A 13,808-nucleotide genomic window follows, 5' to 3' on the forward strand; every position below is an offset into this window, starting at 1 on the left:
CGTTAAGGAAATGAGAAATCAATCAGACAAATCCGACCACAAGCTAAGTGGAGAGAAAGGAATACAAAGGAGAAGAAATTTGCTGAGGCATTCAACCACTTTTTTTGGCGAATATTTTAGCCATCAGTGAAGAATAACTAATCGCATTTGGTAGTGGCAGGTTGCCATTACCTTGCGGCAGCCAAGGTTGACTGCAAGAGTGATAAATATAAAAACTGAAATTGATTTTTTTTTTTTTGGGAGGAAATGAACTCCCCCTTCCTTAGCATTAGATTACAAAGTAAATTCCCTTCTTTTCAAATAAAAAAAAAATATTAAATAAATTATTTATTTCACTATTAAAAAAATCACATTACAAAAAATTATATATCTCTTAAGCTAACACATTACTTTGTACCCACGACAAATGTTTGGCGACATCACAGAATACCACATATTCCAGCAGATTGCATTTCTGTTGTTTTGTTTGTCCCGCTGAGACGACGCCACGCAGATACCATCGTCCATTACGATTTATCATTAGACCACTACCAGAATCACCCATACATGGACCGCTACCATCACGATTGCCAGCACAAAATGTCCGCTTCGAAGTCAATGTACTATAGGCCTGCGATGATCTCAGGCAATCACTGTCACTAACAATATTCGTTTCAACTTTTTTCGGTATTGGGGTAAATGTTTCGCCATTTTCATCGCCACCCCATCCCGCCACCACACCTGTCTGGCCAACAATTAAATTCGAGTCGACCGGTTCACTCCATAAACATATTGGTCGTATAAAATTGGTGTATCTGAAACGAAGAATAATATATAATACGATTAAATGAGTTAGTAGGATGGTCAGAATATATATATATATATATATATATATATATGTAGAAATATCAATAGTCAGCAAGATTTTAATAATTACGGCGAGAGGTTAAAGAAATAGCGCACAGCTTTTTCCAATCTTCAAGCATCTAAGTTTGGAAAAAATATTAGGTTGGGGAAAAAGAAATGTATTACTTTTTCGACAGATGACTGTACCGTGGCGTAGGGGATGATAGATACCAAGCAACGGCTCTGATTGGCTTTAACATGGCGAAGTCTAGGTTTATCTTGGTCCCTCTTTCATCTCAATTGTGAACACTGACCTCCCCGCGGTGCCACCTGGGGTAGCTATTTTCATCACCCGATGAAATGGTGAGTTAATATGTGGTTGAGACGTCGGTATGAAAAAGCAAAGAAATAGAAAACCAAACCCCCCTAATGTTGACGACCCCCGCAAACGTATAAAGGACCACGATCTGCGAATCTGCACTTGGAATGTGCGCACGTTGTACAGAACAGACGCAGTGTTTGCTTTGGCGGATGTACTCAAGAAGTACAAAGCCGATATTATTGCCTTACAGGAAATACGATGGAAAGGGACTGGTGTAAGTAAGTCAGATGATTACGCCCTGTATTATAGCTGCCATGAAACGAGACATGAATTTGGCTGCGCATTTATGGTTAACAGGAGAATAAAAGACCTCGTCTCCAGATTCACTCCAGTAGATGAGTGAATTGCTATAATCCATATAAAGCGAAGTTCTTCTATTTGCGCAAGCAAATGAGGCAATCCTTGGAGTTGGCCGATCTGCGTCGATGGTGACGCATTTATGGTTAACAGGAGAATAAAAGACATCGTCTCCAGATTCACTCCAGTAGATGAGCGAATTGCTATAATCCGTATAAAAGCGAAGTTCTTCTACATCAGTCTCATTTGCGCCCATGCTCCGGCAGAATACAAAGATGAACAGACCAAAGACATATTTTACGAGCGCCTAGAAGCAGCATATAACCGTTGCCCTGGCCATGACATCAAGATTTTGCTAGGAGATTTTAATGCGAAAATCGGAAGGAAAAATGTTTTTGGCCCCGTCTTCGGAAAATTTAGCCTCCATGAAGAAACATCCGACAACGGCATGAGGTTGACTGACTTCGTGACAGCAAAGAACATGATAGATAGCAGCACCAGATTCAATCGTCTCGACATACACAAGACCACATGGATTTCTCCCGATCGAACAGCGAGAAATCAAATCGGTCATGTTGTGATAGACGGAAAGCATTTTTCCAGTGTTTAAGACGTCCGATCGATCCGTGGAGCGAATATCGATTCGGACCATTACCTTGTGGCAGCCAAGGTGCGCACCCGTCTTAATGTAGCAGCAAAGGTGCGATCTAATGTAACACGGAAATTTGACGTCGAAAGGCTGCAAACACAACAGATAGCAGAAGCCTACTCCGCTCAACTTGCCCACCTGTTCGACGAAAGCACCCCTTGTTCCGATAATAATATATAAGAACAATTCCAAAGAATTGCCCACTCCCTATAAACTGCAACACTTGGGTACCAAAACCCACCATCAAGAAAACCGCGGTACGATCAGTAGTGTAGTAATGCTGCTGATATGAAAAATGCAGCGTATAGGAAACCCTGCAGACAGTAACAACACGTAATGCGATGGGGAACTATCGGGAGAAAAGGAGAAACGTGTTTTCAGAAAAATGAACAAGAAGTACGTAAGTAGGAGCAAATTGAGATTTACAGAGGTCAGAACGAAGTCCGGAAACTTTACAAGGAGTAAAAGACCAAAACCGAAGGCTTTGATGCAGGCATATCCTCCTGTAGAAATGAAGAAGGAAACCTGGTGACAGATACATACAGCGTGTTGAGGATCTGGAAGGAGCATTTTGAAAAGCTTCTGGTATCAATTATTGGCGGTGAGGAAGATACCCCAAAATCAATAAGAGATGATGGTATAGATTGCATACTACCTAGCCAAAATGAGGTCAGAATAGCAATCAATCGGCTGAAGAATAATAGAGCAGTAGTGCCGATTCGGTTACCAGCCGAACTATTGAAGGCCGGTGGTCAGATGCTGGTCAGGAGCATGCACCAGCTGATTAGTACAATTTGTCTAGAGGAATGCATGCCCAATGATTGGAACATCGGCATCCTGTGTCCCGTGCACAAAAAAGGTGTCAATATAATATGTACCAACTATAGAGTAATTAGTCTCCTACCCATCGCATATAAAGTGCTATCCAGCGTGCTGTGTGAACGACTGAATCCAATGACCAATGACATTATTGGACCTTACCTATGCGGCTTCAGACCTGGAAAATCCACTATTGACCAGATTTTCACTCTGCTCCTGGAAAAGAACCTCGAAAAACCCATCGACACATTCCATATTTGTCGACTATAAAGCCGCACTCGACAGCCCTATCCGTTCAGAGGTATTTGAAGTCATGTCTTCCTTCTGCATTACTGCAAAATAAATACGGCTATGCAGGACAACTTTAACTGTCACAAGATCAGCAGCTAAAGTCGGAAAGGACCTATCGGAGCCCTTTAAAACCGAACGATCATTCATCATTCACGAGGTGACAGTTTGTCGTGTGATCTTTTTAACATCCTGCTTGAAAAGGTCAAACGAGACGCAAAGGTGAACAGAAATTGCATTCTGTAAACCAAACAACATATGTTATTCGCCTACGCCGATGACATCGACATTATGGGTCGAACATTGCGAGCGTGAACAGCCACATTGAAAAAATTGACAAAGAGTCTGCCTGCCATGGGAACTGGTGCCCTTGTTTACATGTATAAATGAACTCGATCTCTGCGTTCTATTTTAGTCATTTTATATGGCGGTTTCTCATTTATTCTCCGAGCATTTTCTTTTTGCACACCTCTACTGTAAATTGTGAGAAGACTAGGCCAATGGACCAACTATGGAAATTGAATACTAAAGATTCGAGGAAGTCAACGATTTTATATACCTTGGTACCGCCATAAATAAAACAAATGACATCAGTTCTGAAATTCGGAGAAGGATTGTGATGGCCAACAGATGCTACTTTGGTCTAAATAATCAGTTTAAAAATAAGATCACCACTCGCCAAACCAAACTCACACTCTGCAAGGCGCTGATATAAACTTTGCTATTGTATGGGTCCAGAGCATGGGTACATGCGCAAGCAGATGAGGCAGGCAGTGCTTGAGATAAAATTTCTACGGCCGGTCTGCGTCGATGGTGAATATCGCCGTCGAATGAACCATGAGCTATACCATCTATTCTCGGACATCGACATAGTCAGGCGGATCGAGCTGCAGCACATACGTTGGCTAAGCCATCTTGTGAGAATGGATGAAGATGCCCCAGCTCAAGAAGTATATAAAAGCGAGCCATGTCCGTGAAGATAAATTTAAAATTTAACTAGCAAAGACACCAACCACCAAACCTTTTCGCTGGTTCACATAGGGTTAAGGTAGAGAGAGTGAGAGAATGCGAAATTGCAGAACTAAATTGAGAGAGAGGGTGTGTGAGCGTAATTGAGAATGTGCCACAATTTGCAGAACAGAATTGTGCGCAGTGTGTGAGCGTATTTGACAATGCGCCACCAATTTGCAGAACTAAATTGCGGCCGGCCTTATACAAATTCCATATAAAATACCCCATTGTAAAAAAATTAAGAAGGATGCGGGGTTGAGGGGTGCTCAAACGAAAGGTCTAAGAGTTTACTTTCAAAATATGTGGACCATATATGCAAAAAGTGTTTCGGAGATGGGAATATTTCCGATTTTCCGACAGCTCATTGGTTTAGTAGTCATTTCTGGCCTAAAGGTCAGTCCTTGCCTTAAGAACTATTTGAGACTTTGAATTAATGTTCAAAAACTTTCAAATGCTAGTTTCTCTACAGGGCGTAAATATGACCCCAACATCGTGAAAAGGTACACTGACGTTGGGATCTGAGGAACTAATGAGAAAGTGCCGTGAAATAGAGAATTTTAATACAGGTCATAATTGTTATACAATTGCCATGAAATTTTCCGATATAATTATATAATTTGCACAGATTTCATGTAATGGTCGTGGCAATGGTGCTACATTTATCCGAACTATTCAAATTGTTTTTAGTTCAATCACTCAGTCACGATATAGATTTATTTATACTTTTTCAAAATTAATATTTAAAAATAGTTTTTTTAAATACTTAATAAATTACTTCCACTTACTCAACTGGTTTCTGCAAATGTAAAATTGCCAAATCGGCATCGGGAAATATCGCTGATGTAAATTCGGGATGAGTGATAAGATTTTGAATTTCTCTGGTTTGGAAATTTTGTTCGCTATAATCTTCGAGATTATGACGACCGACATTGACAACTAAACGATCCGCAGTTAAAGCACCAATTTTAAAGCAATGAGCAGCTGAGAGTACCGTTCTCGTCGATAACAATGATCCGCCGCATAGGAAACGCAATCCAGCAGACTTAACATAAATCGCCGTCAACCATGGAAATTGACCGGGGGCAACTTGTTGTCCACCAAAAATGAAGGGGGTAACACTTGAATCCTGACCGCATATATTTTCGGTGCCCCGTTGATTTAGATTAAATCTTGAACCAATATTTTGTTGCACGGGCGTTACTACTTGGTTAACTGGTTGCACTTGTCGCACCTGTGGCGATTGTTGTCGAGGTTGTTGCTGTTGTTGTGGTCCAACTTGTTGTGGTATTTGTTGAACTCGAGGCGTTTGTACTACTTGGTGTAATTGTCGAACTTGTGGCACCTGTTGTATTTGTGGCTGTGGTTGTTGTAATATTCGATTATTCGGATTACCACGAAAAGATCTGAAATTTATATTCGGATCTTGATAATACAATGGTTGTGTGGCTACTTTTATGTTATTACTCTGCAGGTGATGCTTTAAATATAAACGGGTACTTGGTTGGGGGTCTGCAAGGGGAAATTAGTTTATGATTATATTTTTTGAGGTTATTTATAAGGGCTGACAACTTACATTCCGTATCCACACAAATATCTTGCCCATTTACCATTATCCGCGACAGTTTGGGTATTTCTGTTGTCGAGGGGAACTCTATTTGATATGAAACTGGTTCTCCGGGCTGTATTTGATTGACATTGGCCTTGCTACTTTCTGTAAGATATATTCGGCCATAATAACCCTATAAAATAAAAAATACAAAACAAAACCATAGAATATCTATTTTTTCATGGGGATTAAAGCATTGGTTCTTTACGAAAAATTGTCCTAATATTAATCGAGCTGGTCGAATACTAATAAATGTCTGAATTTCCAATCAGATGTTTATGTATCAAATTAACAATTATTTTCATGAAAACCAATTAGTAAATATTTTATTTGTGTTGACTAAATATTATGTTTGTCTTATTTAGTGAAAACAATCTGGGATCATTTTCAATAATTTATTCAAATGTATTCAATTGATTTGTTAACATATCGGAACTTCCACAACACCACATTTTAATCTCTATTGTTTTCCATAGCTCATAGATGCCGTTGAAAATAGTCATTTAACAGTGACTAATAATTGTTTACTAATTTCGACGAATTAACAATATTTATAAACCGGTTATTCACCAGCAGCTCATCTGCTTGGTGCACGTTATGGTTGTATCTAATCATAATATTGAAAACAAAAATTATAGGTTATCAAATGATTGAATGAATGTGAAGAGAAGCATAAACAAATGTTTATTAAAATAATCAGTCATTAAAATGTGTCATATCGGGGATTTTCTTATAACTATTTGAAATCCACAAATTGAAATAATAAACAAATACGAAATTTATTTACTATTGTTGACTTTTCATGACATGCTAGAATCTTGAAATTTTAAGTGTGGGTTGTTGCTGATTTGTAGGCGTGAGATGAGACTGGGTTTTTGGAAATCCGAAGTAGAAGGGTACAATTTTTTTTAAGCAATAGATGTATAGTGGTTTTTGGAACCGATCATGGCCTTGTGGCTAGGTTCCCATTCATGAAAAAAATAAATAAATTTAAATTGAATTGAAAATTACTAAAATGTACTAAATATGACACCCTTTGTATTAGGCAAACGGGAAGAGCCAGAATTCTGAAATTTAGAATGTGGGTCACTGACGGAAATTAGAAAAACTTTTAAAAGGGTTTTTGGAAATTCGACCTATAAGTGTAAAAAAAGTACTAAACTTTACTAAATTTAGTTCTAATTGTGTATATTTTGAACATACAGGGTGAGATGAAAAAAACTGCAACCACTGGTCCGACAGCTAGTGACAGCTCATTATATTGTTTACAAGCGTACAAAAACATTCTGGTGAGAACTTTCCAAGAAAAAAGTGATGAAATTCAAGCGTGATAGTGTGATTTCTTGATATTTGGCTGAAAAGCAACAAGTGGCTATCGTTAGAGCACTCCAGCATTTAAGGGAACCCCACCCATTCCCGATTTTAATTTTTCAAGATTTTCAATGGGCTGGTAAATCAATTCCAATGCTTGTTAAGGTTTGTAACTTTGCACATATGTATTTGAAGATTTAAAAGAGAAGAAAAATAATTTACAAAAGTTTTTTGTTATTGTTTTGTTGTTTTTTTTTGTAATTAAAGAGAGGTGGGCATGATAACTTCTCACTGGAACATCGGAATCCGAAAATTCCAACGGTGTTAGAAAGAGTACATGTCTGGCTCTCGTATGAACTAGGATTATTGACTTCGGTCTAAAAATAACAAAATGGATTAGTGTAGATTCGAATTAAATAAAAAAAAATGACCCCGAGAATGGGGGGGTCCCCTTAAATTTGAATAAATCTTTTGTGTCTCCTACCATTTCTGCCCATGTTGTTGTTTTCTTCCGTCCACTTCCTTGATGTCGGGCTACGCTCATCGCTCGTTACCAGTATCACGGCACCGACGTCAAGGAAGTGGACGGATGCATACAGCAACATCAGCAGAAATGGTTCGAAAACTAAAGAAGCGACTTGATCGAAACCAGCATCGCAGTGGCCGAAAAATGGCTCGTGAGCTGAACATATCGCAATATTACATTCGTCAAATATTAAAAAATGAGCTCGGGGTAAAGCCATTGAAATTCCAAAAAGTGCAAGAACTTACACCGCAACTGAAAGAAAATAGACACAAAAGATCTAAAGAGTTGCTTCGCTTGGTCGAAAGTGGTGAAGTGTCGAATTTGCTTTTCTCCGACGAGAAAGCATTCGTTGTCCAGCAGTTTGTAAACAAACCACATGATCGTGTTTACTTGCCAAAGAGGTCAGCTGAAAATGTGCCACCAGAACTCAAGCGCCGGCCATGATGATTGTGTGGGCCGCCATAATAGCCGATGGTCGCTCTCCGCTCGTATTAATCGACTGTGGTATCAAAATAAATACCGAATATTCTGGAGGGTGTTTTAAAGCCTTAGGCACGCAAACATTATGGCCGCAGACCTTGAACAGGAACAGGGCTCAGCAAATGATCCAAATGAGCGCACAATAGCCACCATAAACTTCGGATACCAATCCGTTGGACTATTGTGTCTGGAGTATTTTAGAATGCAAGGTTGGCACTAAAAAAACACCAAAGTGTCGATCACCTCAAACAAGCGCTTCGCCGGGAATTGGCCAAAATACCGCAGAGCAACATTCGGGCATCGTGTGACAGTTTCATTGGCCGTTTGAAGGTCATAATTCATTCCAAAGGGAACCAATTCGAACAAATCTAAATTTATTCTAAAATTTGATGCTATTTCCGATATTTTTTGCTTTCATTTAATAAAAATTAAAAAAATAAAAAATTATGGCGTTAGACTTTGTTGCTGTTTTTTTACATAGAATACAGGTTGGGAAGTGGTGCAGATGTATGGAAATTGGATTTGGCTGAAGGAAGGAAGCTGGAAACTTAAAATTTGGAATAATGATTGCTGTTTGAGTTTATAATGGAGATATAGAGGTATAGTACTTATGTGTTCAAAATTGTACTATATTTGGTACAACTTTATTATGTGTGAACAACGGAGAGAGCTGGACTCCATAATTTTCGAATTAAAATTACAGCTAAAGTGCAGGATTGATATAGTGTTGGAAGTCCAAACTTATAAGTACGAAAAGTACTAAATATGGTACAAGTTAGATCTATGATATCGGATAGGGCAGGGATCCCGAAATTTATGATTAAAAATACTGTTGGAATGTTGAATTGCGGAAGTTTTGGAAATGTAACAAATGGTACTAAATTTGGTACAATTTGGATGTTGGTGAACAGAGAGAGCTGAAATCCTTAAATGTGAACTTAAGATTATTATTTGAGTGCATGGCTGCGGTAATTTTGGAAATTCGTACTTATGGTGCGAGTAGTACTAAATTTGGACTTTTGGGTAGAATTTGGAATAATGATGGCTGTTTGAGTGTATAATTGAGATATTTAGGTATAGTATTTATGTGTTCAAGATTGTACTATATTTGGTACAACTTCATTATGTGGGAACAACAGATAGAGCTGGACTCCATACATTTCGAATTAAAATTACTATTAGAGTACAGGATTGAGATAGTGTTGGATGTCAAACTTGTAAGTACGAAAAGTACTAAATATGGTACAAGTTAGATGTATGAGATCGGATAGGGCTCGAATCCCGAAATTTATGATTTAAAATACTGTTAGAATGTAGAATTGAGTAAGTTTTGGAAAATCGTATTTATGTCTACGAAAAGTAACAAATGGTAGTCAATTTGATACACTTTGGACTTAAGACTATTATTTGAGTTTTGGAAATTCGTACTTATGGTGAGAGTTGTACTAAATTTGGACTTTTGGTTAGAACTCTAATCCTGAGATTACTGTCGAAGTGTAGGATTGAGATAGTTTTAGAATATGGGTACGAAAAGTACCGAATTGTAGCAGATGTGGTACAATTTGGATTTTGGTGAACATATAGTGCTGTAATTCTTAAATTTGGACTACTATTGGAAATCAGGATTGATGTAGTTTCGGAAATTCCTACTTACGAATACGATAAGTACTAAATTTGGTATAATATGGACTTTGGTGGAATTAAGATTACTGCTAGAGTGTAGAATTGATCTATTTTTTTCAATTTGGATTTGGATGAATTTATAGGGTTGGAATCCTGAGATTTTGGAAATTCGAATTTATGTGTACGAATTGTACTAAATGCACTAAATTCGGAACAATTTGAATTACTGTTGGAATGTAGAACTGAGATATGGGGGTAATTTTTAAAATTAATACTTATGTGAAGTAAATTTGGTAAATTTGATTATGTGTCAACGAATAGAGTTGGACTCCTGATTCTGGAATAAAAATTACTGTTGGATTGTATGATAGATGTAGTTTAGGGAATTCGTACTTATGGGTTCTAAACGATACGTAATTTAGTACAATTTGGATTTTGGAATTTTGGAACGGATAGTGCTGAAAACTTAAATGTTGTGTTTGCTGTTTGAGGCTAGAATTTGAGACATGCAGGTAGTCTTGAAAACGTGTACTTCGAAAAGTGAATGGAACTAAATATAGAACTTGTACGTATTTGCTAAAATATATAATTGGAACTCTGATCATATATTTCGGAAATTAGTGCTTATGTGTATGGCTGGAAATAAATTTAGTAAACCGATATAACAGCTAATTGCCAGTGATTGCGAAAATATTTCATCACAGAAAATTGTTTTGGAGAACTATATCCTAAAAAATTTCGTGATGTACTGAGGTACAAATTCAACGGAATTGATGAGGGGGTTTTCGTTGAATGTAACCTTAAGAACAGAGCGTCGACGAGCTATGGTAGAATGGAGGAGGGTCAATAGTGGTATTTGCTTTCTATGGAGTTCAATCTATTTACGAGACTTATGTAGTAATGGAACGGATTGTTTATACAAATGTGCTGAAAAAGCTATAATTCCCTTCGCTGTGGAAGATATACCGCTCTTTTGGGTGTTTCAGGTTGATAATAACATCTAACAAGACATGTATCATAGAAAGCAAAATCAAAAGAGATGCAGAAACAAATAAAGATTAAGGATACGAGGAATAGTATATCCATGGATCAAATTGGGCATCTTGTAGATTCAACTCCTCGTAGGTGTGCTGTTGTAATCAAAATTTATGGTTACACAGTCGATTACTAGCTAACTTTACTTATTAAAAAAAAACAATTAATAAATAAATAAGAAATATGTTTTAGTCGCGTCCAAGCAAACATTAGGACAATTTAGTTTTCCATAGATTAGTTTTTATTTCAAAATACATTTTGCGTTTATATTTTTTTTAAGTGTTTTATTTTTTCAGAAATAACTAGGTAGTTTTGGCCACCCTTTGTTAAAATATTAAAAATCAGTTTCAAAATTATTTGTTGTTCATTTCTTAATCGGATTTATAAAGACATATCTCCTTACAATTGGATTGATAAAACCCAATTGATCTGTATAGAGATCACAGTTCTTTATAAATACGAATTGCTATGTATAGAATACAGGGGTTTATGTAGTCGAAGTGATATATATAGAGACCAGTCTGCCGAGACACCGTAGGCCTTTATAAAGTCTGTACAGAAAAAAGGGGATCAAAAATACCAATTGGTCCTTATTAAGACCAGTAGTATCTAAACGGGCCAATTGGTCCTTATAAATCTCAATATTTCCAAAACATACTTTTGAACCCTTGTTTTCTCTATACAGGTCTCTCAGCAGACCTGTGGTATCTATTCACTTCCAATTGGTATTCATAAAGTCCTGAGGTCTGTATACAGATCAAATCGGCTAAGTAAACCCCTGTTATATATACATACCAGATTATTTTAGTTTCTTTGCAAAAAAGCACTCTCGGCCCATTAAAGGTTGACCAAATTTGTAGGTCTATATAAGTAGTTTGAAATAACTCACAACATTATATTTTTCCTGCAGTCAATAAATATAATGTCTCGTTTTATTAGACTACTTGACTTGGGGAAAAAAGAAATCAATTTTTTTGTGTGAATGGTGGTCGATTTTTAGCTCCTGGGCAATGTTATCAATATTTTCGACGAGGCCTACCTATGGGAGGTGCATCTTCAACATCAAAAATTCCTGAAAGGAATCTACGAAACCAAAATTGCACATAATTGGCTGCTACAGTATCAGAACCATAAATATCATTCACAATTTTAGTCACTTGGCTTGCATTTTCGTCTTTTTCAAAGAAGAGCTGTAAATGCACTTTGTTCACTTCCATTTTAACACTCTGGAACTCACAACTGAATGCACCAAACAAAAAACTGCAAAATAGTTTTTTTTTTTTTTTGCTGGGAAAAGTGACCCTTCCAACGGGCATAAATCTGATATTGTTTGATCGATAATATACGAGAAATCTATCAGTACAGCCATCTGCCGAAAATATAATGTTTTTTTTCCCAAACCTTATATAACATCGTGAATGGAGATTATTTTCAAAAAAATTTAAATTTGTTCAACAGTGTACTTAACTGATCATTCAAAATCGAATGAATTTGGTTTCTGGAAGTAATGATTTATTTAACAAATTTGACTTTTCCAATTATATTTATAAAATATTCACTCAATTACCGTATCGATTGGTTCCCGTTGACTTAGGTGGACAACCAAATCCATATAACTCGTTGTTAGGGGTATTGTCAGCAAACCAATGTATTCTCCTTCGAATTGAATGTATTGAAAATAACGAGGACATCCTGTGGGTGGTAAAGCTGGCGCTTGTGGCTGTGCTGGTTGAAATCCAAATCCGAATTGTTGTTCGGTGTTATTTATAAAATTCAAAACAACTACTAAAATTGCAACAAATCTAAACATATTTTTTTATTTTTATTCAACAGGTTTTTCTCTTTCTATTGAGGTATGTATGAATGATTCCACTTTCTATTTAATTTTTAATATGGGTGGAGGTATTTTTTTCACTATTTAATTAACACATTATTGTGAAATTGTCATAAACAGCAACAACTATTTACGCTACGAGATATCCCAACGACAATAAAAAACAACAAAACGAACTGAAATCAATATTTTAACACTTTCAATATTTCCGCGATTACCGTTCTTGACGGCACTTAATTACAGACTGGATTGTTGTTACATGCGAAATTTCAAACAGTGCCCCTACCTCCCTTTGAAAGTAAATATTAACAAGAAGATGCATTGCAAAATGGAATGTTCTGAAAAAAGTAAAATAAAAAAAAACACAGCAAATCTGTTTGTTTTCATTATCGATTGGGACGTGATCAATATAAAATATCCCCGTATTTTGTTGTTATTTCGTCGTTGTTGGGGTATAGCTGTTACTTTTTGATTATTAAAACTTGTTATATTTTATTCACCACTGATTTGACCACAAAACGACACATGGTCATTGACTTTTTTTTTGATAATTTTAATGAATTCGTATTTAAATGAGACTGACATCTTGAAATGTGATTTATATTAAATGAGGAGGAAACATTTAGGGCTTACACTCGCTGCCGATTTTTCAAAATGAACTGTTAACGGTTGTCGCAGGTGCTATGAATACCCACCGATTACTTAACTTGTCGCATAATATATCAATTTATTTTAATGAAAACAATAATAAATAATGTTATTCTCGATGAGGAATATATTAATTCATAAAAGGAAATAAAAATAAACATCGTGTTTGAAAAGAGGTAACTCTAAATTAAATTGGATACTGTGCAACAAGATTTTGGGGGATGTAAGCCCTTGGTGAAAATATTAAACCATTTCGTTTCGAGATTTAATTTTTATTTTTGTTATTAAAAAAAACCTTTTTAATGGCAAATGATCCCTCGTGCCCCCGTTGCTGGTTTTTGGTCATGATCGGTTAATATTTAGAGATGAAAGTGACCTAAAACTTTATTTTTGTCTCTTTTTCTGGTAGCTCTAGAGCCCAAAAGTATGACCCGAACATCTCGAAATTTTGCATAGAGATAGGGATCTGGCCAT

General features: G+C 36.6%; 1 protein-coding gene across 1 annotated transcript; it reads right to left on the bottom strand.

Moving 5' to 3' along the window:
* Positions 1–373: 373 nt before the first annotated feature.
* Positions 374–12,464, bottom strand: LOC133336921 (serine protease gd-like). The gene is made up of 4 exons (XM_061545192.1): positions 12,420–12,464; positions 5,845–6,010; positions 5,057–5,780; positions 374–794 (listed from the first exon to the last, which is right to left on the bottom strand). The coding sequence occupies exons 1-4, from the start codon at positions 12,462–12,464 to the stop codon at positions 374–376; spliced, it is 1,356 nt and encodes a 451-aa protein (XP_061401176.1).
* Positions 12,465–13,808: the final 1,344 nt, after the last annotated feature.

The sequence above is a fragment of the Musca vetustissima genome, unplaced genomic scaffold, assembly GCF_032173495.1.
Source record: "Musca vetustissima isolate MV318-11 ecotype Yass unplaced genomic scaffold, APGP_CSIRO_Mvet_v1 utg7087, whole genome shotgun sequence".
Lineage (NCBI taxonomy): Eukaryota > Metazoa > Arthropoda > Insecta > Diptera > Muscidae > Musca > Musca vetustissima.